This window comes from Macrotis lagotis, chromosome 8, assembly GCF_037893015.1.
Source record: "Macrotis lagotis isolate mMagLag1 chromosome 8, bilby.v1.9.chrom.fasta, whole genome shotgun sequence".
Taxonomy (NCBI): domain Eukaryota; kingdom Metazoa; phylum Chordata; class Mammalia; order Peramelemorphia; family Peramelidae; genus Macrotis; species Macrotis lagotis.
In genome coordinates this window covers 68,340,862-68,366,180 of record NC_133665.1, presented here as the reverse complement: position 1 = coordinate 68,366,180, position 25,319 = coordinate 68,340,862, and the positions used below count along the sequence as shown (strand labels likewise).

Sequence of the window (25,319 nt, the reverse complement as noted above, 5' to 3'; positions counted from 1 at the left end):
ACATATTTCCATATTAGGTATGCTGTGAAAAAAATAGAACCAAGTGCATAAAAAGATCATGAGAGAAAAAGAAGCACCATAAAAAAAAAGTTTTAAAAACTCAACACAGTATGCTTTGCTCTGCATTCAGATTCCATAATTACTTCTCTAGATTTGGTTGGTATTTTCCATAACAAATCTTTTAGGATTGTTCTTGATCACTGAACTGCTGAGTCCATCATAGCTGATCATCCCACAATGTTACAGCTTTATTCTTTGTACCCTGAAATGCTTTTGGCTACAAATGACTGCCAAATTCATAAAAATGAATATTTTTTTTTATTTTTATTATGAATTTTTTACAATTTCCCTCCTAATCTTGCTTCCCTCCCCCCACCCTCTACAGAAAGCAATTTGCCAGTCTTTACATTGTTTCCATGGTATACATTAATCTTATATCAGTCTATGCAAATCTTTCTGGGCTTCCCTGAATTTCCATCCCTACTGGCTTCTAAAAGAACTATAGTGTTCCATCACATACATAGATCACATTTTTTTAAACCATTCCGCAATTGAAGGACATTTACTTAATTTCTAATTCTTTGCCACCACAAACAGGGCTGCTATGAATATTTTTGTAAAAGTGACTTTTTTTATACATTACTAAAATATTCTTTTAAGAGTAAACATAATAGCCTCTCCCTCAAAAAAAGTAGACCCTCATGAGAAATAAAGTAAATGAAAGAGAAAAAAAAAACGTGTTTCAGTCTGCATTCTGATACCATCAGCTCTGTCTTAGGTGGATCACATTCTTTATGAAAAGTCCATCATAAAAATTACTTCCACATTTTTGCACTGTTGCTGATTCTAATTCTTTCCATCCATTCCTCCACACTACCATATATTATTATTTTCTCTCTCCTTTCACTCTGTCCCTCTTCTAAAATATGCTGTAGGATAGCTGAGTGGTGCAGCGGACAGAGCACCAGCCGTGGGGTCAAGAGGCCACAACCCTGCATACCACCCCTGAGACCCAGCAAGCATCAGGCCCCATAGTCCCAGACAGGCCACCCAATCCCAGTCCCATGCAAGAAGTAAAAAGGAAAATGTGTTATATTTGACTATTCTCTCCTATGATCTACCCTCTGCTCTATCACCCCCATCCCCCTTCCCCCTTCTCTCCTTTTTACTATAGATATCTATATCCTATTAAGTGTGTATGCTGTTTCCTCTTGGAGCCATTTCTTTTTTCTTTCTTTTTTGCAAAACAGTGGGTTAAGTGGCTTGCCCAAGGTCACAGTTAGGTAATTATTAAGTATCTGAGGCCAGATTTGAACTTAGGTACTCCTGACTCCAGGGCCAGTGCTCTAACCACTGCATCACCTAGCTGCCCCTCTGAGCCACCTCTGATGAGAGTGAAGGTTCCTTCATTCCCCCTCACCTTCCCCCCCATTGTAAAAAAAAAAAATTACATCTTTTATATGAAATATTCTAACCTATTCCACCTCTCCTTTCTCTTACTCCCAGGGCTTTTCCCTTTTAGCCATTTACTTCACTTTTACAATATATTTTATCTTCAAATTCAGCTCTCTCCTGTGCTTCATCTACATAAGCTCCTTCTACCTGCTCTATTAAATGAGAAGGTTCATATGAGTATTATCAGTATCATTTTTCTATGCATGAATACATGCAGTTCATCATCAAGTCCCTCATATTTTACCCTTCTCATCCATTCCCTATGCTTCACCTGAGTCCTGTACTTGAAGGTTGAACTTTCTGTTCAGCTCTGGCCATTTCAACAAGAACATTTGAAGTTCAACCAGTTCATTGAAAGTCCATCTTTTCCCCCTGGAAGAGGATGTTCAGTTTTGCTGGGTAGTTGATTCTTGGTTGCATTCCAAGCTCTTTTGCCTTCCGGAACATCATATGCCAAGTCCCAAGAGCCCTTAATGTGGTTTCTGCTAAGTCCTGTGTGATCCAGACTGCAGCTCCACAATATTTGAATTGTGCCCTTCTGGCTGCTTAAAATATTTTCTCTTTGACTTGGGAGTTCTGGAACTTGGCTATAATATTCCCAGGGGTTGGTTTTTTGGGATCTCTTTCTCTGGGGGATCGGTGGATTCTCTCCATTTCTATTTTGCCCTTTGCTTCTAGGATATCTGGCAATTTTCCTGTAGGATTTCTCTAAAAATGAGGTCAAGGCTCTTTTCCTGATCATGACTTTCAGATATCCCAATAATTTTTAAATTACCTTTCCTGAATGTTTTCCAGATCAGTTGCTTTTTCAATGAGATGTTTCACATTTTCTTCTAATTTTTCATTTTTTTGGTGTTGAAGAATTGTGTCTTGATTTCTCCTAAAGTCATCAGCTTCCTTTAGCTTCATTCTACATCTGAAAGATTTATTTATCTCAGAGAGCTTCCTTATCTCCTTTTCTATCTGGCCAATTCTGTTTTTCTTCTCAATAACTTTTTGAACTGTTTTATCCATTTGACCTATTCTGGTTTTTAACATGTTATTTTCTTCAGCATTTTTTTGGATTTCTTCTCCCAATTTTTCTTCTATCTCCCTTACTTGATTTCAGGCTCTGTCACAGCCTGATCCCAACTTCTGTCCTTCATGGTGTCCTTAGATGCAGGAGCTTGTGCTTCCTCATCTTCAAATTGAGAAGGATTCTTGAGTTCATAGACAAAGAATTTCTCAATAGTGTTCCTCTTTTTTCTGTTTACTCATTTCTCCAGCCTGTACCTGGTTTGCGGGTGCTTTCTGAGCTTTTGAGTATTATCAGGACACCCGGTTTGGGGTTTTTTTGGAACACTCCACTGTGACCTTTATTCCTCCAAGGGCATATGCTCTCTTGCCTGTGCTTTGATATGTAGATGAACACAGACACTCCCCTCTGCCCTGGATCTGTGAGAAGGGTCCCTACTGTCTTAGTATGGAAGGCCAAACAGCAACCTGGATCTGAGTTTGGGCAAACGGCATAGTCCTGCCACAGGGAAAGCAGAGAGATTTCTGCAGTCTCCCCTGACCCCCTTACTGTCTGTGGGCTGTGCTCTGGAGGTGCAGGCAAGTTTCCCCAGATTCTTGCTGTAGGGCTGCTCTGAGGCCAGTACTCCTCACTCTACACTCAATCTCAAAAATGAATAGTTTTTAAAAGATATCTAACTTCCAAAATCATCAGCATATAAATGCTTCCAAATAGCAAACACAACTTTCTGCCTTAAAAATATGTATATTTTTACTTCTATTGGGGTCACTTTGGGAAATTTCCATGGTTTGGGAATGAGAAAGATCTATTGATGTTTGAGTAAGGGATAGTCAGCACTGTCCAATGGCTGGCAGCCCAGTAATTGCTACTTAAGGCTCTAGTCTTTTATCTTCTTCTTTTGCTCATTTTCTTTCAATGAGGGAAACAAAGAAAACTTAGGAAGAACACCCTATTTTTACAGCTTTGGAGTTATCCCAACCTCCTCATTTTACAAATGTGAAAGCTGATGTCAAGCCAAGACAGAAGTGACTTATTCAAAGTCATAGGCAGTAAATGACTATGCCAATAAAGATATCACTTTTTACTTCCCAATCTTGCTCTTTCCTCTACCATCCAATTTTCTGCCTGCCTTGAAGGTTTTCAGCAACCATGACAGGTTACGAAAAATAGTTTTCCTGTCCAGGTTCACCCATTCCATGAGTTAATGCCCTGGATCAAAGTACAACAAATAAAACTGTTTCTAAAATAAAATTGTTTCCCAGGATATTTACTTTATCTGGGTACCTTCCCTTAATTCTAATTCATTTTTACCTTTCATCCTGGATAAACATTTAAAATAAAAATGTATTTCTATATAATTCCATAAACATACATGCACATACACATTTACAAGTGTTGTATATCTATGTGTATGTATGTATGGATGAATGAAAGTAAGTTTGTTTTGTATTTATGTTTTTTGTCTCCCCCTTTAGACTGTAAGCCTTTTGAGGGCAGGGACTTTTGACCTTTGACTTTTGCCCTTTTTGTATCTCCACATAGGCAATTAATAAATATTTATGGATTGGCTGGCAAATTGAAAGGAAAAATAACTACGTGTTATCAAGCTCTTAATACTTACTGAAGGGTCGATCTGGTCATTGGTTATGCCTCGGAGAACTGCTCGTAATGGGTGTTTCATAAAGGGGGCCAGGCAAAGAAGACTCTCCAGGTAATAACCAATACTCCGATGGGCACTACAATCATGTTCCACTGACCCGCCGTACAGGAGCCCAGGCTGATAATATAAGGTTGTTCCTTAAACCAGAGAGAGAGAAAAATAGTGAGTTCAAACATCAGTCTCAAGTCCCAGAGGAAAGGCAGAGTAATAATAATTCAAACTCATAACGTACTTGATGGCTGCTTTCCTCACAACAATAACAATAGCAAATGAAGGCAATAAATCCAGGGAGAAAGAAATCGGTGACAAAGAAAGGGAATACTCTGGAATCAGCCAGTCCCTGTGTGGCCTTGGGCCCTCTCTGGGCCTTAAGTTCCTTATCCAAAAAGTAAGAAGTGACTTTTTTTTTGATTGTTAATTTATTTCATTTTTCAGTTACATGCAAAGATAGTTTTCAATTTTATCTTTTTTGCAAACTTATGAGTAGTACATTTTCCCACTTCCCTCCCTTCCCCATCCTCATGACAGCAAATAATCTCATATAGGTTTTATAAGAATACTCAGGACTACATGACTTCGAAAAGCCTTTCTGCATCTATGTCTATAATGGTGACAAATAATTTGGGGATGACAAAGCCTCAGTACCCACAGATGCAAAGTCAGACTGAAAAAGCTTAACAGGCAGCTAGGTGGCACAGTGGATAGAACACCAGTCCTGGAGTCAGGAGGACCTGAGTTCAAATCTGACCACAGATACTTAATAATCGCCTAGCTGTGTGACCTTGGGCAAGTCATTTAACCCCATTGCCTTTCCAAAAAAGTACCCCCCCCAAAAGCTTCAAAACCCCATGAAATAGGTAGCACAAGTAATATTAAGCCCCACGTTACAAAAGAGGGCACTAAGATTCAGAGAAACAAAGTGACTTCTCATTATTAAAAAAGCATCAGGGTTCACTTAGGCAAAACATTTACCTTAAGAGTCAGAAGACCTGGGTTTGGGTCCTCCCCTTTCACATACTAACTTTGTGACCTTGTAACTATAGGCAAGTCTAAAAAAATTGAGAATAATGCTACAATGTTCTCTTCCTCATAGAGGTATAGGAGTAACAAGCACTTTGTCAACCCCATTTTAGAGATGAAGAATCTGAGGCTCAGAACACAAAGTTAATGTCAGAACTAAGTCCCCTTGACTTAAAGTCCAGGGATCTTTCCAGTCTACATCTCATTACAAAAAAAAAATGACTCACTACTACCAAGTTGAGGATCATAAACAGCCCTCACTGAAATCTAATACACAGTACAAATACTCAACTTCTCTACAAGCCACCTGCATCCCTGAAGTCATGCCAGCGCACAAGACAGATACCAAAGGAGCTTCCCTCTTCCCCATTTGGCATACCTCCTCTTGGACTGTGTGATTGTTATCCTCCCCCTGCTAGTGATCTTCTTCAACTCCCACTCACTTAGCTGGCAAGTTCGCCATAGAAAAAGTCATCATAAAGGTATAATTGCATAAGTCATTTGTATCCCCCCTCCCCAACAAAAGGGAAGGACTGAGAAAGAATTCTCCTTTTCTAAGTGTCTGCTACAAGCTTAGTCCTTGAGAATGGCCAGGGGGAGGGCATATAGGGATAAGACAGGGAAATATTAGGAGGATTATCAAACTAGATGATCAGGAGGTTCCAGTGTCAAGAAACCCAATTTCAAATCCCATCTCCAACACCAATTACCTGTGCAGCCTGGGTCAGGTTACTTCTAGCCTCAGTTTCTTCATCTGTATAATGGCAATCAGACTAGATAGCCACTGAGATCCCTTCTAGTTTGAAAGATCCTGTGATCTCTAAGGTCTCTTTCAATTCTAACCCTATAACCTAAGATCCTTCCCTCAAGGAGTTTCCAATCTAACTAGAGAGAATAAGACAGAGACATCAAAACAGAACTTGTGATAATTAAGAAGAGCTAATGCTTTAGGAGTTCATAAGGTGGCTATGAAACTTTTTACAAGGGTTTTGGTGAAATTTTTTCCTTCAGAGGAGGAGAGAGACTTGGGTGGGAAAAGACGGCTGGCAAAAGAGCTGCCAAAAAGAAAAATAGAAGAAAGAAAAGTTGGTCACTGAAGCATTTTTTAAATGAACAGAAAAGAACAAAAGGAAGCATAGAGAAGCAAGGTTGTTCTGAAGTTATATGCTGAATTTCTCATACACTGAGGAAGAAATGAAAGTAGTATGTAATCTGTTGCTATTCATTTGTTTCATTGGAATTTTCTTGGCAAACATACTGGAATGGCCTGCTATTTTCTTCTTTAGTTCATTTTACAGATAAAGAAACTGAGGCATACAAGGTTAAGTGACTTGCCCAGGGTAACAGCCAGTAAATGTCTATGGTCAGATTTGAACACGGGAAGCTAACTCTCCCTAACTTAAGGCCTGGCACTCTATCCAATGTGCCTTCTACCTGTCACTGGACATTTAGAGATTTGCTACTTAATGTATCTTTTCATGCTCTGATTTGTATATGGAAATACTAATTTTATTCAGTATATATTTATTATTGAATCACTAAATTCAAATTTTATTCTGAATTGTTAATACTGAATAATAAATAATAAGGAGGAGGGGCACATAAGGATTTCATAAAAAGGAACGATCAGTTTCAAATGGTCTGAGGGCCCAGATCATAAAAAGGATGGGACTTGAGCTAGCTAGGTCTTGAAGGCTGGACAAATTTCTCTCTACAAAACTAGAAGGGACCTTCAGTAGTCATGTAGTCTTCATCTGTAAAAAATGAATGACTTCCAAGGTCTGTCTGGCTCTCTTGATACTATTAGCCTTGAGAGGAAAAGGACATTCTAGGAAAGGAGTCTAAAACATGCAAGGCTGGTTCAGAAGTCAAATTCAATGTGACCAAAGTTGTGTGAAGGAAAATGTTATCCATATTCAAAGAAAAAACTAAGGAGTCTCAATGCAGACCAAAGTATACTATTTTCACTTTATAACATTATATATCTTTGTTATTCTCATGGTTTTTTTTCCTTTTGTTTTGATTCTTCTTTCAAAACATGATTAAAATGTAAACAAGAATGGACACACATAACCTATAACTCAACTGTTATGGGGAAGGGAGTGGAAGGCAGAAAAAAGTGGAACTCAAAATCTTACCAGGAAAAGCAATGTTGAAATTTTTTTTATGTAAGTGAAAAAAATTTATATTAAATTAAATTTTTTAAAATTGTGACCAAGGCTGTTTGTACGGGGCAGTAAGAGGATATATAATTAGAAAGACAGGCAGGAATAGTGTCTCAAAAGTCAGCCTAAGAAATCTAGATATTATCCCCAAAGAGAGGGGGATATACCCCGATCTTGAGCTAACCAATAACATAATTAAAAAGCACTTGGAATAAACCATTAACTTTGGAGACCAATGAAAGAATGAGGGACTGGGCTCTCTTAGAAGGTGTATTAAGAATGGAAGGAAAGCAGGCAGCTAGGTGGCACAGTGGATAGAGCACCAGCCCTGGAGTCAGGAGTACCGGAGTTCAAATCTGGCCTCAGACACCTAATTACCTAGCCATGTGGCCTTGGGCAAGCCACTTAACCCCACTGCCTTAAAAAAAAAAAAAAATGGAAGGAAGGGACTGAATTGCGAGATTCCAAAGGAAATCATATATTGGAAGGGAGAGGTGAGAAAGGAGGGAGAAGATTGATTTTAGGTAATTGAGAGAATGGTAAGACCACTGATAAAAACAGAAGTTAGGAAGGACAGCAATCTGAGGAAGAGGTAGGATTAAGTTTTGTTTTAGAAATGCTGAAAGTGAAGTGATGAGACATTCTAGTGGAAATGTCACGACAACAACTGAAGCTATATCACTAGAGTTAGAGATTTTAGAGTCACACAATACAATGTAAGTTCCTGGAGGATAGAGGATAGAGATGTTGTCATTGTCACTTAATCTCCAACACTTATTGAATACAGTACTTTTAATAAATGCTTGAATTGAATGAAGTGAGAAGTCAGTGCCTCAGTGTAAACAGGTATTTGAATCTGGTCTTTCTTGACTCTGGAAACCTTGGGAAATAACTGGTAAAAGATTATAGAGAAAGGAGCAAGCTACGGGGATACAGGAGAAATGATCAAGGAGGTAGGAGGGAAACCAATAATATCAGAGAAACAACTGGCAATTTTCACAGAAATTGAGTAGAAAGGGATCACATAGGCCACTTAATCTAACTAATATCTGTTCCATTGATCAAACATTGATCAAGCAGTGATTGGCACTGTGCTAAGTCTGGAGATCGAAAGGCCACAAAGTCAACAGACCATGAACTCAAAAAGCTTCTATTAACTTCACAGCATCCTGAGTAGTTGGCCAGTCTCCACTTCAAGATTTACACTAATGGAGAACATAACTACCCCACTACTAATTCAATGGATGTTGGTAACACTCAGTTTTTTATGAAGTTTTTTCTTACATCAAGCCTAAATTAACCTGCTACCACTATGTCTAGTTCTTCCCCCCCCACCCAAGGTAAAAAGGAACAGTTTTAATCTTTTGTCTGTATGACAATACTTCACATTTCAACAAAGTGTGATCAACAGTATTAAATACTATTGAAATACTAAAGAGAAAAATCCCATGTGTTTTTTTTTCAAAGAAAAGCTATTAGGAGCAATATCCAAAGTCGTCACCAGATGGCCTCTTCTCTCTACAAAATGAGATGCTGATTTTTACCTATTTTTTTCAAAGGCCAGATTGTTTTGTTCTGTATAAAAATGAGAAAAATGGAATTTTAAGGATACTCATACTCCAAAATTTTAGGCAAAAATCAATTTTTTGTTATTTCTCTAATAAAATATTTCTTTCAAATAAAATTAAGCAATATTTAAGCTTTCAAGAAGAACAAAGAACTGTGCATATTTTTATGCAGCTGAGACTATTTCACAAGTTATATTGGCTTTGACCCAGCAAAGAGGTGGTACAAGGATGAATCTGTCCTTCTTGTACTTTTTTATTTAAGTATTTCCATGTGGTTTACGCAGTACTTAGCATTTATTTGATCAACTTGAGTTTTTGTCTATTTTCCTTGAGATCCATATCCTAAGTAAGACAGGCAGCATCTTTGGGAGTCAAAATAATAATAACTTATTCTCAAGATGGGATTTGCATAATTCTCTTAGCTTCTTCCAGAAATGTTCAGGTCATTTACACTAGTCTAGGTCTTTGGGGAGATCTTTGGGCAAATGGTCCTCAGATGACAGAATATGTCTACCTTCCACTACAGCAGATTACTTGTGGGAGAGAGATCAACACCTAAGGATGATAGCAAAGAAAAGTGCCTACTTACCAGTTTGATTTATTTCAATTCGAGAGCCATTGGTTATTTTATCCAGAAGCCGTACAAAACTGGCTTCAAAATCTGTAGGAAGAAAAGGGGAAAATAAAGAAATATTCATTTATTCAATGAACATTATCATTAATATTAAATTTATTTCTTTGAACATTTATTTAAAAACCTACTATTTGTCAAATGCTGTGGTAAGCTCTAAGATTAGAAAGACAAAGACAACTTTAGGGGGTGCATCAGACATAATGCTGGACCTAGAGTCAGAAAGCTGTGAGATCAAATTTGCTTCAGACATTAGCTACATGACCCTAAAGAAATCACTTAACTGTTTTGCCTCAGTTTCCTCATCAGTAAGATAAAAATAGCACCTAAGTCCTAGGGTTGCTATGAGGTTCAAATGAGATATTTGTAAAGCACAGTACGTGAGACATAGAATTCATAGAAATATACATATTCCCTTCCTTTTCTCCAAATATTAAATTACTTTTTAAAAAAGAATTAATGACTTATGAATGAATAACAATTGGGTGACTTTGGGCAAGCCCCTCATCTCTACAATGGAAAGCACTGGACAGATGATTCCTATGACCCCTTTTAACATGTGATAAATGACAAACTCCTAAGATGATCAGCATTTTTGGAAAATGAATTCTTGATTCAAACTCTGCAAGCCTGGGAGGAAATGCTACATCACTTCACTAAACCTCAGCCTGCTTCAAAGGGGAGTCATGAGAAAAGTATAGGTACCTTAAAGCATTTAGAAGATGAAAACAGTAGCTAGGATTATAAATGCATAGTCTCATTAGAAACATTAGTAAACAATTAGGTTGCTTCAAAACCCTGAGAATCCACGATTTCCTAAGTGAGGAAACCTCTCCCCATTGACTCACCTACAGATGTTTATCTCAAAAGTGACCAATCCTCTGGGGATGATCTCTTAACTAGGCTGCCCCCCCAATTGAAGACACTGACATACACAGACCTAAAACAGAAAGGGAACAAGGGCCATCTAATCCAGTCTCCTCATTTATTAATGAGGAAACTGAGATTCAGAAAAATGAAGTAGTTTCCCCCAAAAGTCACAAAGGTAACAAACATCAGCAGACTGGGAATTATGACAGGTTATTAACTTTTTTAATTAAAAAAAATGAACAAAAACCTATTTTCTCTTCTGCCTATCCTCTCCCCCCTTTGGAGAAAGAAAGGAAACCATAAGAAAAATAAAAACCTTTGTAGTACCAGCTGAGTACAAAGCAGTTACAGTGGACAGAATGGTCAATCTAGAGACAGGAAGCCATGAGCTCAAATCCAGTTTCAGACACTTATTAGCTGTGGGACCCTGGACAAGTCACTTAACCTCTTTTGACCTCTACTTCCTCACCTGCAATATTCAAATAATACCAGCATCCACATAGCAGGATTACTGGGAGAATTGGGAATTGGGAGTCAGGAAGACTCATTCTTGATCAAATCTGATCTCAGATACCGTATGACCCTGGGTAAGTCATTTAACCTTGTTTGCCTCTGTTTTCTCATCTGTAAAATAAGCTGGAAAAGGAAATGGCAAATCACTCTAGGATTCTTGCCAAGAAATCACTAAATGGGGTTATGAAAAATCAGAATGAGTGGAACAAACTTCATTTCATACAGTGCTGATAAATGTTTATTCCTTTCTGGTACCAAACATATATAATCAAACAAAGTAAATTCTCTCCCTAGTAATGTCCAAAAAAGGTATCTTATTCTACATCATTAGATCATCACTCTTGGTTTGACTTTTAAAGCCCTTCACAACTGATCCCTTGCCAACTTTTCTTTATCCTCTTCTTTCTACAATATGACCCAGTGACAATGATAGACTGACTTGCTGTTCCTTATACACAACCCTCAGTTATCCAATTCCAGGTCTTTTCACCAACCCGTTCTCTTTGTTTGGCATGCTTCCCCCTCTCTGTTCTGGCTTCCATGGGTTTGCACAAGACTCAGCCCAAACCTTCTGTTCTGTAAGAAGCCTTTCCTAGTCTCCCCTCTCCCCACACAGTGCCTTCCCACTGAGATCACCTCCATTACCCTATTTCTGTACATACATAGTTGCCTTCATGTTGAATGTGAAGTCCTTGAGAGCAGGGTCCAATTTTGCTTTTCTTTGAATGAACCCCAGACCCAGCCACAGTCCTTGGCACACTGCAATGATTGCAGAACTGTTCTGACTTTGTCAAGAAAAGGATGGCACGCTTCCTCATTGGAACTCATTTGCCCTGAACACAGTCCTTAAAACTTTCAAAGTTGTCAATCTTTGTAGTGTTGTATAAATTGTTCTGATTCTGCTCACTTCTCTCCGCATCAGTTCATGAGTCTTCCCAGGTTTATGAAACCTTCCTCCTTTTTATCCATCCCTTTCCACCATTTCTTACGGTCAAAATATTCCATTCCATTCACATATCATACTCCCAACTAATCATCACAAAAGCTAATAATTTCCTTCTCCAAAGTCCTCCCCGGAGGTCTCTTTCACTTTGTGAGAGAGCACCAAAGTCTCCTCAAAGATAAGGACAAGAGCAGCTAGGTGGCACAGTGGATAGAGCACGGGCCCTGGAGTCAGGAGGACCTAAGTTCAAATCCAGCCTCAGACACTTAATAATTACCTAGCTGTGTGACATTTGGACGAGTTACTTAACCCCACTGCCTTAAAATAAAAATAAAAACAAAGATAAGGACAACAGAGAATGAGCTCAAGCAGGATCTTCTCTTACACTGGAAAAGTTTGGGTTTTTTTTTTTTTGCAAGGCAATGGGGTTCAGTGACTTGCCCAAGGCCACACAGCTAGGTAATATTAAGTGTCTGAGGTCAAATTTGAACTCAGGTACTCTTGATTCCCAAGGCCAGTGCTATCCACTGCACCACCTAGTTGTCTCAAAAGTTTTGAATAGGACATATATATGGTGATAGAGTGTCTTTTGCTAAGAAGGTAAATTGAAACTCATCTGCTCATTACTAGAATGATCACAAGGTGGAGGAATTTTCTTGGTTGCCAATTCACTTAATCTCTCTGGTTTCCTCATTGGTCAAATGAGAGCTCAGACTAGATGGCCTCTAAATCTTCACAGACCCTTCCAATGTCTAAATCTATGATCCTATGACCTCTCAAACTCTTAGTAAGGAACTGGAAACAATGCCCAAAGACTGGAGAAAGGCTAAACAATCATGGTAACAGAATACCACTGGGCTGTAAGAAATGATGAATGACAAATACAGAAGCATGGGAAGACCTATATGAATTGACATAAAGTGAAGTAAGCAGAACCAGGAAAAATGACTCACTATAATTATAATGCAAACAGAAAGGATTACAATAAAAATATTATAATGCTGCAATATTATAATGACCAGGCTGGTCCAAGAAAAGGGATGAAACCACCTCCCCCACCCTAATTTTCTTAAGAGGTATGAGGGATAATGAGTGTGGAACAACTGCAGACTGTCAGACTCTTTCCTAATGTTTCAGATAGTTTTATTGAGCTCCCTCCCCCTCCTTTTAAATTCTGAATTATAAGGGGAAACTTTGGGAGAAGGGAAGTGAAAAATGTAGGTAATGTAAAAACATAAAACATCAATGGAATTTTTTTAAAAGACCATCTAAAGTCACATAGGAGTTTGATCTGTATGCGTGGAGAGAGCTCCCAGTTATATAGTTATAGATCCCCGACAGATTATTTTCAGCAGCTCCTCATTGATCCATCTCAATGGAATATGTGACAATGGAGAAATGGGGAGATTTTTTTCAAACAAAAAAGATGAGTCAAATTCCTAACTTCTCCTCATTCTCCAATTTCCAAAAAAAAAAAAAAAAAAGAAAAAGAAAACCAGGTAAGAGCTCATCCAACAAATCTAGCCAGAGAACCAATCTCTCCTGTCTGAAATAAAAGCACCCTCTTACCCCACCTTCTAAATGACTCTAGAGAAGAGAATGAACCTAATGTCTTTGCACAGCCCGCCTCACATTATTTATGGATCTCTCTGAGAATAACTCAATAACTCTTCCATGAAGCAATTCATGGTGTCCAGTTATTTCTAATTTTATTACAGACTCACAGATTCTTAAGGATTTTAAGGGTTAATCTCTTCCAACTGCTTCATTTGATAAGGAAAAGTCAAAGGATTAATATTTGCTTAAGACCATATATCCAGTTAATGAGACAGTTGAGACTAGAACCCAGCCCTAGTGAATTCTCTAATCCAGCAATGTTTCCAGCAGTCCTAATCTTTAGCATACTTTAGCATACTTTCCCCATACAACCACATCTCACCAAAAAATAAAGTAGAAATTTGAGAATAAGGTGGAAAATACCTAGCATTTATTAAGCAATTGCCTAATATTTATTATTCTGAATTTAAACTTAGGATGAGTTTAGAAAATTTACTAACAGAAAAGTGATACAAGATTCAAAACAGAATGCTGAAAAATCATCATGACAAACCTCAGTCACAAACAAGAGATAGGAAGTCTCTTCTCCCGTATTTTTCTCATGTATTGGCTAGTTTTGTTGAACTTTTTTTTCCTCCCTTTTTTGGAATTCTCTATTAGAAGTGATGGCTGACTGAGAGAGGAATACTGTGGAAAATACAGGTAATGGAAAAACAAGAAATGTCAATAAAAATGTATTTTTAAAAAAATGTACAATGGAAGAATTATCCTCCCTGCCATTGGAGACAACTGCAACCAAGACAGGAGATGAAGAGTTAAAAGCAGGGGTATGCTGGTAACAACCAGCAGGAGGAAAAAGAAATGTAGAAAGGATAAGCTCTTAACTTTAATTTGTATGATCAACATTTTCTCCATCATATTCTTAAGTCTAGGCAATTAACAAAACAAATAAAGCCTTGATTTCAGAGGTGCAAATGTTCATAATGAAAATTTCACATATGGCTCTCCTGAGGTAAGAGCTGCCTCCAGCACAACTTTGGTTGAGAGGGTTAAGTTTAAGTCAGACGAGCAGAGGAATGCCATGGAAAAAAATACAGTAGAACTGGAGTGTAAAAGCCTAAAAAAAAAACTCAAATTCTAAATAATACTTTGTTACCTGTATATCTTTAGATATGTTATTTCCCTCAATGGCCTCAGTTTCCACAACTATAAAACAAAAGGGTCAACTAGATGATCTCTGAGGTTCCTGCTAGCTCTAAATCTATTATACTTGATCATAAGGCTTGATTTCTACCTGAATTAATCTCCTATGTTTTCTCATCTTACTTTCTCTTCTTTTTCCTTCTATCTCTGTCACCATGAATACTCACTACATATTTAGTTCAATCCTTTTATTAGAGACCTACTGTCTTTACATAAGCAAAGCACTGTGCCAAACACTCGGGAAATATAAAGTTTAGAAAAGTCACTGCTCTTGCCCTCATATAAGCTGTAGTTGAGGAGAAGGATGAGGAACAAGTGGGAGAAGCCTGGACCTCCGCCCTCAGGGAGCAGCCTTCAACTGAAGACAAACTATCAACAAATCCATCAAGGTCTTGCAGAAAATTTGGCCACTCTGGCAACGGCTGCTGGCAAAGCCTACTGGAATCTTAAGACAAATTAAGAACATAAGGAGCTCTGGGACAAGAGTTATAAGGAATCTCCTTCCAAGGACCATCATTATTTTATAACTTAATTTTACAACGCTTAATAGGCTTTGGGCTATATACATTTAGAAGCCGGGAAGCAATTGTCCCTTTGGTCCTTCCATTACCTACCTTGAGATGAAGTTTTCCTATAACCAATCCCTAAGGGTCTAGGAGATGAGAATTAATTTTATTCAATTAGATGCAATTTAAAGAGATGCAAAAATCTCTTAGGGTAGAGCAAAAACTGGAAGCCTTAGGTTCTAGTTGCTGTTCTTGACATGGGACTCATCATGATCTTTTTTTAGGTGATTGTTAGGGTCTCCTCCCACCTATGATGATGAGGATGGTAATATGACATGAACCTAGATGGAATGGGGGGGGGTTCCCTTACAAATGACATGTTTCTCAAGATGCTCCAGTTTATAAATGTTATTGTACTAATTGTGCCAAATCTTAGAATCCTACAGTCTTCTACATGAGTCATAATTACTTGAGAATTTAGACTAACTATACACATCTAAAAAAAAACAAGATCAACTAATCAATAAATATTTATTAGGCAACAACTGTGTTAGAACTCAGGTAAACACTGGGGACCCAAAGAATGACAAAAGACAATTCTGCCCTCAAAGAGCTTGCAATTTAATGAGAGAGGCAGTATGCAACTATATGCAAAGAAAGTTAAGACATAGAAAAAAAAATAACAGAGGAAGATACTAGAATTAAGAGGAGTTGGGAATCGGTACCTGCAGAAGATAGGATTTTAGTTGGAACTTAAAAGAAAGTCAAGGAAGTCACTAGGTGGAGAAAAGGAGGGAGAATGTTCCAGACATGGGATTCAATTCATGCCGGAACTGAAAGATAATCAGAGTATCTTGTTTGTGGAACAGCCCAAGGGGCTAGTGTCATTGGAATGAAGAGTATATATAAGAAAGTTGGAAAGGTAGGAGGGACTTTGAATGCCAAAATATTTTATATTTGCTCCTGAAGCCAGTGGGGTGACGTGGTTGGACCTGAACTTTAGGAAAAGCACTTTAGTAGCTAATTGAATGATGCACTGGGCTGTGGAGAGTTGAGGTAGGCAAACTCACTTGCAGGCTATTGCCATGATCCATGTATGAGGTGATGAGGGCCTGCAAAGAATGGTAGCAATGTCAAAAGAGAGAAGGAGGGGCGGCTAGGTGTTGCAGTGGATAAAGCATCAGCCCTGGAGTCAGGAGTACCCGGGTTCAAATCCGGTCTCAGACACTTAATAATTACCTAGCTGTGTGGTCTTGGGCAAGCCACTTAACCCCATTTGCCTTACAAAAACTTAAAAGAGAGAGAGAGAGAGAGAGAGAGAGAAGGAAATATATTCCAGAGATGCTGCAAAAGAGAAATCAAATGATCTTGACAACAGCTTATGGTGTATAAGAGATAGTGAGAGTCTAAGAGGACTCCTAGGGTGTGAGCCTGGAAGAATGATGTGGCCCTCTAAAGTGATAAGGAAGGTAGGAGGTAGAGGGGTTTGGGGACAAAAGATAATGAGTTCAATTTCAACATATTGAGTATAAGAAGTCTACTGGTCATCCACTTAAAGATATCTCAAAGTCAATTGGAGATGTGAGACTGGAGATCAGCCGAGATTAGAGCAGGAAAGAAAGATTTGAGAATCATCAGTATAAAAGGAAAATACATTAGAGCTGAAGAGATCACCAGGTAAAGAAGAGAGAAGGAACAAGGGCCAAGGCAGAACCCTGAGGGACAGTTAGTATTAGAACATGTAATATGGAGAAGATCTAACAAAGAAGACAGAAGGGGTTAGATAGGTGGGACAAGGAACCCCCCCCCCACAACTTTACTAGAGAAAAGAGAGTATCAAGGAAAAGAGGACCTGATCAACAGTGTCAGAGGCTAAAAAGAGGTCATGGAGAGGAAGAAATTAGAAAGAGCAATTGGATTTGGCAACTAAAAGAACATTAGTACCTTTGGAGAGAGCAGTATTGGTGGAATGATAAATTCAGAAGGTAAATTATAAGGGATTAAGAAGAGAATGAGAGGAGAGAAAAATGGAAGCACATATGACCTTTTCAAGAGTTTGGCTCCAAAGGACAAAAGAGATCTAGGACAGTAGTAAGGATAGAAAGATCAAATGAGGGGTTTTTCCAGTATAAAGGAGACATGGACATATTCTTAGGTGGTAGAAAATGGGCCAGTAGACAAGGCGAGATAGAAAAATGGGCCAGTAGACAAAGAAAAATAGAAATTTCTCTTAGAAGGGGAGTGAGGATGACAGAGGAGGCAATCTGTTTAAGGAGATAGGATGGATTGGGACTGCTTCAATTATATAGAGAGGTTGGCCAAGGTAAAGGTCACTTCATGTGAGATAGGGATGAAAGATCAGAAAGAAGAAGAAATCAACTGAATGAAAAGAGGAAAAGGAGTTTACAGTGAATAGTCTTAATTTTTTTTTCTGTAAAATGTGTCGAGGTTCTCAGCTTGGAGTGGGAGGTTTGAGAAGGCCACTGTGGAGAGTGGAATAATAAATTGATAAGAAAAGTACAGTAGTATTACCTAGCAGCAATGAGGAGCCAGTTGAGATTATATAACATAAATCTGTAGGGAGCTCAATAAGAATTGTTGCATGATTTTCTCCACCAGCAGCATGTGTGTGGGAGCAAAGGCAGTGAATGGTGTGGGGGATCCAAAGTTGGGGCTTGATAAAGAAACTGGGGATTGAAGAGAGGAAGATAGAACTGAGTTGATTCACCAAGGAGTCAAGATGAAAAGAGGCGAGATGTGCTGGGGGGATGGCATGGGAGAGGATGGTATGGATAAAGAATATGGTTATGTAAAGGGAAGGTAGAGAAAGGTGAAAAGTTAATAGATTATGATCAAATAACAGGATATCAGAATTTTAGAACATAAATGGATTATATTTATAGGTGATGGCAAAATCAAAGGCATAACCATTTTTGTGTATGGTTGAGATGGAATGGAGTAGCCCAGAGAAACTGAGGGAGGTTGAAGAACTGAGTGCTTAGGATATTTTAGGGATAGTCACTATATACTGTTGATGTCATCTAGAATAAAGGCAAGAACTGGAAAGAAGAGAAAAATTGTAATCAAATTCATTAAGGAAGGGGAGCAACTTGGGGTCTGTAGATAATAGCTACCAGTACTGAAAAATAACTATTGGACAGGGTATGACATGAATTAGAAGAACAATGCATTTGGGTTGTTCATCAAAATATACCCCCACACACCCCCACACACCATGAGTTCTTAATTTTTTTTGTGTCATGAACCTACCCTCCCAACTTTGGTAAAACCTATTTCTCAGAATAGTGTTTTTAATTGCACAGATTAAAATAAATAGATTTACAAAAGAAACCCAGAATAGTGAAAATAACCCCACCCCCCGGAAATCTATGGGCCCAGATCTAGAACCCCTATTCTCAGCAACCTCTATACAAAGACAATAAACTGGACCCAGAAATAAAAGAGGCTGACTGCATTTGGAAAAATGATACTCTACTTTCAATGACCCCAAACTTCTCCCATCTTTTCTTAATATTCAGTTCACACCCCAAGTTCCAAGAACATAATTTAAGAGGTTAAAGGTATTACCCAAATTAAGAGGTTAAAGGTATTACCCAAAGGTCAAATGCAGAGACATATTTACCAATGAAAAAATGGGCAGTAGCAATGGAAAGGGTGTCACCAGAAGGCTAGAAGATGAAAACAGAGAGGTGGACTCAGCATATAATGAGAGCACAGGTTTGCCCATAGAACGACCACATACCCCATCGATATTTGTCAATAGTAAGGTTTCTGCAGGAAGATTCCCCACCTCTTTGGGCCAATTGAAAGGATTGAGGAGGACAGAGCAAGAGGGAGATGAAACTGAGAAGCCACAGGAGAGTTGTGATCTTCACCAGTCCCATATGAATGGATCTAAACCAGTAAGAGAGCTAGGAATTCAACAGCCTATTTTTATAGAATCAGTCTCTTCAATCTCAGGCTAAATATTAAAAAGACCCGAGGCTCATTCAAGATATATTATCAGTATTCAACTTCCTTGGTCACTTGGCCATGCCCTGAGTCCCTTGTTCCTAGTCACATGGCACAGGCTAGGCAAGTACCCTTTGTAACCCTTCCAAGCAGCTCCAGACATGTTGCTGAACCTGCTTTCACCAGCAGAAAAACACTGGCTGGGAGATAATAGAACTGGGGAATAATTATTCAATGTGACCTGCCCCAGGCCCAAATTCTCCCCTTCAGCTTCCCCTATCTCAAAGACAGTGATATCACCCTTCAGAGTTGGCAGAATGGGCAATGGCTGGCTCAGGATCATCACAACAGCTTCTGAAATCAATAACCTCTTGCTTCTAGCAGTGTTCCAAGTCCTGCCCGGAAGGGCTTTACTTAGGATGACTGCACTGCAGACACCCTCCCCAGCCTCTCATCACCTCTCACCGCCCCCCCCCCCCATTAATCTCCCTGCTTCTAGCCCACTCTTTACTAATCCTCGTAATTCAAGACCATGTCACACCTTTGCTCTAATCACATCAATGGTTCCTTATTGCCTGGAGTCTAAAACCATTTTGCCATTTTAGACCCTCCACATTCTGGTTCCAACCAACCTCTGTAGGCTAATTTCACATCATTCCTCTCTGGCACTCACTCTTCAAGGGCTCTTTGTCCCCATCTTGTCCTAAGCCAATATTTGAGTAGATCCCCCCCCACCCCCATGTCTAGAATATATTCCTTCCTTATCACTACTTACTAACATCTCTCTTCTTTTAAGACTAAGCCAAAGGAGGGAGGCTAAGTGGCATAACGGAAGGCCCTGGAGTCAGAAGGACCGTACCAATTCAACCTCAGACACCTACTAGCTGACCCTGGGCAAGTCACCTAACCCTGACTGCCTCATTCTGCCCCCCCCCAAAGGCAGATAAATGACCACTTTGTCCTTGAAACTTTCCAAGACTCCAAGCCTCCTCCAAAAGGCTTACCTTTTCCTACAATATTTTGCCAACATCTCTCCTTAATACTTCTCACTTTCTATTTGCTGAGGTGCCTGTTGTAACCCCACCTCCCCCTCCATTATACCATAAGCTTCTTAATGCCTAAAACTTGTTTTTTTTTATCTTTGTAGCCTCAATAGCCAAGCACAGTTCCTTATAAAAAGGAAATATGAAAAACCTGAAACTTCAATATGCCTGGGGAAGAAAGGAGGGAAAAAGCATTTACTGTAACAGTACAATGCTAATTGATATAATATTTACAAATATTATAACACTGGATCCTCACAACAATCCTGGGAGGGAGATGGTATTAATACCCCCATTTTACAACGGAAGAAACTGAGACAGAATTCAGATGTCTTGCCCATGGTCATGATTTTGTAGCGTACTGTATTGTATTGTAGTATATTATATTGTATTATAATATCTGGAGTTGGATTTGAACTCAGGTCTCCAAGAACAGCACTCTATTCAAAGTACCCACCTTCCTTCCTTTATGGAAATAATGCATTGAACAGGTCCTGCCATTCTCTCTCCCAGTGAAATCTCTACATAGCTCATATTTTAAAAATCTCCTCAGAGGGTCATTTTAAATTCTAGTTTTAGTAAGGAAATAAAAACCTGTGGATACTTGAATTCTGTTTGATGCTTTGCCCTTGGAGCTAGTCCAATCCATCTGCTTCCTATATGTTTCTTTTCCCAATTTCCTGTTTAGGAAAGAAAGCTTTTTCCTAGTATTCCTGACCAAAAAAATGGAGGGCAGGAGAAAGAGCTATAAGTCTACCATTGCCACTGTTGTGAATTTTTCTCTCTTGAAGGAGAAGAGTGGATATTTTTTTCTGGAACAGAATTTTACAGCTTCCAAGCAACAGCAGAATGAAAACAGGCCAATTAGGATTCTTGGCATTTGTCTTTAAGAAGACAAAAATAGAGTGGGCAGCCAATAATCATCATTTGGTGGAAAGCTGTTGGCTTTCACGGCCAATGGAAAAGTAATGTGGGCCTGCCACAGGGGGTGAAGCATCATCAACAGACAGAAGGAATCGATGCCCATTATTGCTACAGTTGTGTCTGATTTTCCCTGGATCCAACGGTCTGGCAACACCCCAGAATATTCTGAAATAAGACAGATGTGCCCTGATTTTAAAAAAATCTATCAATCAATCTTATCAGATGATAAAAGAGGGGCTTGGAAGTGACCATGCACCTAATTTATATCAAGGCAGCATGGTGGCCTAGAAAGAATACCATCCTTCAATCAAGTGACCTGGGTCCAAAGTGAAGAATCACAGAGCTATTAGAACTAGAGAGTACTTTATACGATTGATTTTTTCATTTTTTTCCTTTAAAAATGTTATTAATTATAATAGGATGTTGGTGGCATAGAAAAACAAAAGATATCAATAAAATTTTATTTTTAAAGAAACTGGAGGGGCAGGTTAAATGGTAGTGGATAGAGTTCAAGCCCTGGAGGCAGGAGAAACTAAGTTCAAATTTGATCTCAGACAATTACTAGTTTTCTGACCTTGCACAAGTCCCATAACTCTGATTGCCCTGCCTACCTCTCCCAAACCCCCAAAATTAAAAAAAAAAATTTGGAAGGTTCCTCAGAGATCACCTAGTTCAAGTCTCTTTCCTGACAAGAGGAGGACACTGAGGGGAAATGACTACAATCAATATCAATCAATAAGCCTTTCTTAAGCACCCACTAGAGGCTAGTAAGTGTCAAAGTTGACTGTGTAACCAAATGTGACTAAGCTTAGCATTCTTTTCTCATTCTTCTGCTTGTCATCCAACTCTTCCAAGTTCTATCCAATGCTGACGTGGTACTCAATTATTTCATTTTCATAGTTTCTAACTTATTATCAGTAAACTATCAACAAAAATTATATTAGACTCCTCCCTAAGGTCAGGGATGTTGTGAAAGAGAAGCTCATATTTCTGCAGTGCTTTTAAGTTTTCAAAGTAACCTCATTAGATTGAGAATTGTTCTCATTTTGCAGATAAAAAAGGATAGTATCCTCCACCCCCAGTTCCTCCAAAATGAGACCTGCATTACCAAATTGGAAAACATCCTGTGCTGTTCTGCAACATATCCCAGCTCCAACACTTTCTAGCTATGTGACCTTGAGCAAGTCACTCCTCTAAGCCTCAGTTTCCTCACTTGTAAAGTGGAGAAAATATTATTTGCAATAATAATTGCATATTTGCAATAGGTAACTCACAGCACTGTGAGGCACAGTACTCTCCAAACCTTAAAATCCTTTGTAAATGTAAGCCATTGTTATTCTAATTACAAAAACCCTTACTAACACAACCCTTGATTCCAAGTCCAAATCCTACCCTATTAGCTAAAATCTCATTAATTGCTCAAATATTAGAATGAAATTTTGAGGAACTAATTAATGAATCAAGATTTTTTTTGATCCAGGTTTAATTAAGTTGCTGCCAAGACCATTTTTAGATGATTAACACACAAGGAAGAAGGGGGTGATTAAAGTTCACAAAAGAAGTTACAGGTGTACCTAAATAAAAATCTCAAGCTTGGATGAGTCTTCAACATCCATCCAAGCCAAACCTGAACAGCTCCAGTACTGGAAGCAACTCCAAGCACAGAATTCACTACACTTCCGGAGACAGTTCATTCTTCCTTTGGACAGTTCTACTAGCTGGGAAATACAGCAAGATAGGCCTTCGTGTAACATCTATTTCAGTGTTCCTGTTTTTATTCTCTGGGGGACAGAGAAAAAAAAATCTAAACCTTCTTCCCAGTAACATTCCTTCAAATATTTGAAGATAGTTATCTAACAACCTCTCCCTGGCCTCCCATCCTTCAGGATAAATATCCTCATTGCCTTTCTTTTGGGTAAAATTTTCAAACTTTAAGACAATGTCCTCATTCTTCCCTTTTCACCAGTGTAGAGAAAGTAAATGAATTAAAAAATCCACTTAGAGAAAAATGTTTAAAAACATTTCACTCTGCATATAGTTTGGAGAGAAGAGGGGGGACGGAATTCAGGTTCCTCTGACTCCAGTCAACATTCTCTTCATTTGTGTACAACCCTTACTGTGGGGTAGCTAGTTTTGGTCCTGGAGTAAGACTCGTCTTCTGGAGTTCAAATCCAGTCTCAGACACTGGTCAGTTGAACGATCCTGGCAAGTCACTTAACCCTGTTTGCCTCAGTTTCCTCATCTATAAAATAAGCTGCTTCAGAAGAAAATGGAAAACCACTCCAGTATCTTTGCCAAGGAAACTCTCAAATGGAGGTCACAAAGAAGTGGACTCGACTGAACAACATTGGCTCCTTTAAGCATATTAAGGGATGTTATGTGGAAATATTAGATTCCTTTCATTTGTTTCCTGGGAGGAAGAAGTGGGAGCAAAGTCTGGGAGTTTCAGAGACATAGCTCTCAACTCAACATCCTACCTCTCTGATTCTTATATGACCTTGGGCAAGCCTCTCAATCCCCTTGGGTTCCTCAAATGTAAAATATGGGAGTTGAAATAATAGTGTAAAAAAAAAAAACAGCTTTGAAACATTACTGACCTATCAGGAAGAACACTCCCCACTTCATCACAGAGAGATGATGGATTCAATATGCAGAATGAGACACATTTGTGGACATGACCAATGTAAGGGATGTTTTCCTTGATTATGCATATTTCTTATGAGGATTTTTGAGTTTTTTCCTCCCCTTCCACACTCCCCAGAGATTTGGGGGAGAAGTTGGGAAGGAGAAAAAAAAAAATGCTTGTTAATTAAAAAAATAATTTTTCTTTTTAAAGGGAAAAACAAGGGTGTGGCCTAGAGATTTCCAAGGTCCTTTTGAGTTCCAAATCTCAGATTTTATGATTCTATAAGAACAAGCAACAAACTAGCTAACAATGGAGTGGACTGTTTCATGAGACAGCAGACCCTCCATCTCTAGGAATATTAAAGCAGAGACTAGCTGACCACCTGGAATACTAGGGAAAGAATTATTCCACTGAATGGGAGTTTTGAACTAGAACATTTACAAGGTCTCTTCCAGCTACAGGACCTTACACTTGCCATCAGAAGAATTCAACTAATATTTAAGAACTGATTGTGTTTGGACCCCTATAGTAGGTACTAGAGAGAAAATATAGTTTAAGTCAAATTGAACCCCTTTCCTCATGAAGTTCACAATTTAGTAGAATTAAGACTTAAAGATAAATGAGTCCAAAGGTCAAAATTATTACTGACAGAGGGATCAGAGGAGGCTTTCATGACACTTAAGTTGAACCTTAAAAGATGAACAGAAATTCAACATGGGATGTAAATTAGGGGGAAAGAGGTGGGGAGGGAATATAGACATTTGTGCAAAGATGGAGATGGGTTAATACAAAATCTGACAAGGTAAAGCAAAGAATAATTACTTGAAATATATAATATGAGACAGCTGGAAAAATAAAAAGATATATTGAAGAGGATGTTAGTGGCCAGACAAATGGGAAATGGAACTGGGTGACATAGGAAGTCAATGAAGATTTCTGAACAGGAATAAAATGCTCATGGCTATGCTACTCTAAGGACAGCTTAGATAAGAATGTCAGGTCTCAAGTCAGGAAGTCCTGAGTTCAAATTCAACCTCTGACATTTTCTAGCTAGGTGATCCTGGGCAAGTCACTTAACTTTGCCTTGTTTTCCTCCCCTGTAAAACATGCCGGAAAAGGAAATAGCAAACCACACCAATATCCTTAACAAGAAAAGCCTAAATGAGATCACATAAAAATCGGAAATGACTGAAACAATTGAATAAAAATAACATGCTACTCTCAATATTTTCTGATTAAGAGCTGGAAAGGAGTGAGGCATATCACAACAACACTTCCACCTTATCTACACCTTAAATCAACCTTCAAAGGTTCTTCCAAAATGAAATCACAAATTATTCAGCAGCAGGTTGCTGAATGCCATCACGTCCCAACACCCTGTGTATATGGCAAGCACACATAGGCTTTTGAAGGCTTGAAAGTCACTACTTGGACCTGAATCATGAATCTCACTTTTTTTCTTCAGGGTTTATTACAGTATATAAGTATGCTATATATACAGCAAATGAGACAAAGCAAATTGCGGGATGATTATTGCTTGCTCAAGATATTCGCTTGTTTGAGACCATAAAAATGAACTCCCTGATAGCACCTGAAAAGATGAGTAACCTTGGAGAAGAGGTGAAGGGAAGGGGGAATGAGAAAGCTG

The 25,319-nt window shown here is 38.7% G+C and overlaps 1 protein-coding gene across 1 annotated transcript in view; it reads right to left on the bottom strand.

Annotated features, from left to right (window-relative positions):
* Positions 1 to 25,319, bottom strand: part of RCL1 (RNA terminal phosphate cyclase like 1) — a 63,992-nt gene that overhangs the window by 37,106 nt on the left and 1,567 nt on the right. The window contains exons 2-3 of the mRNA XM_074197468.1: positions 9,473 to 9,544; positions 4,092 to 4,267 (exon numbers count right to left, since the gene is read on the bottom strand). Coding sequence (XP_074053569.1) covers positions 4,092 to 4,267; positions 9,473 to 9,544 — 248 coding nt within the window. The remainder of the gene's footprint in view (positions 1 to 4,091; positions 4,268 to 9,472; positions 9,545 to 25,319) is intronic.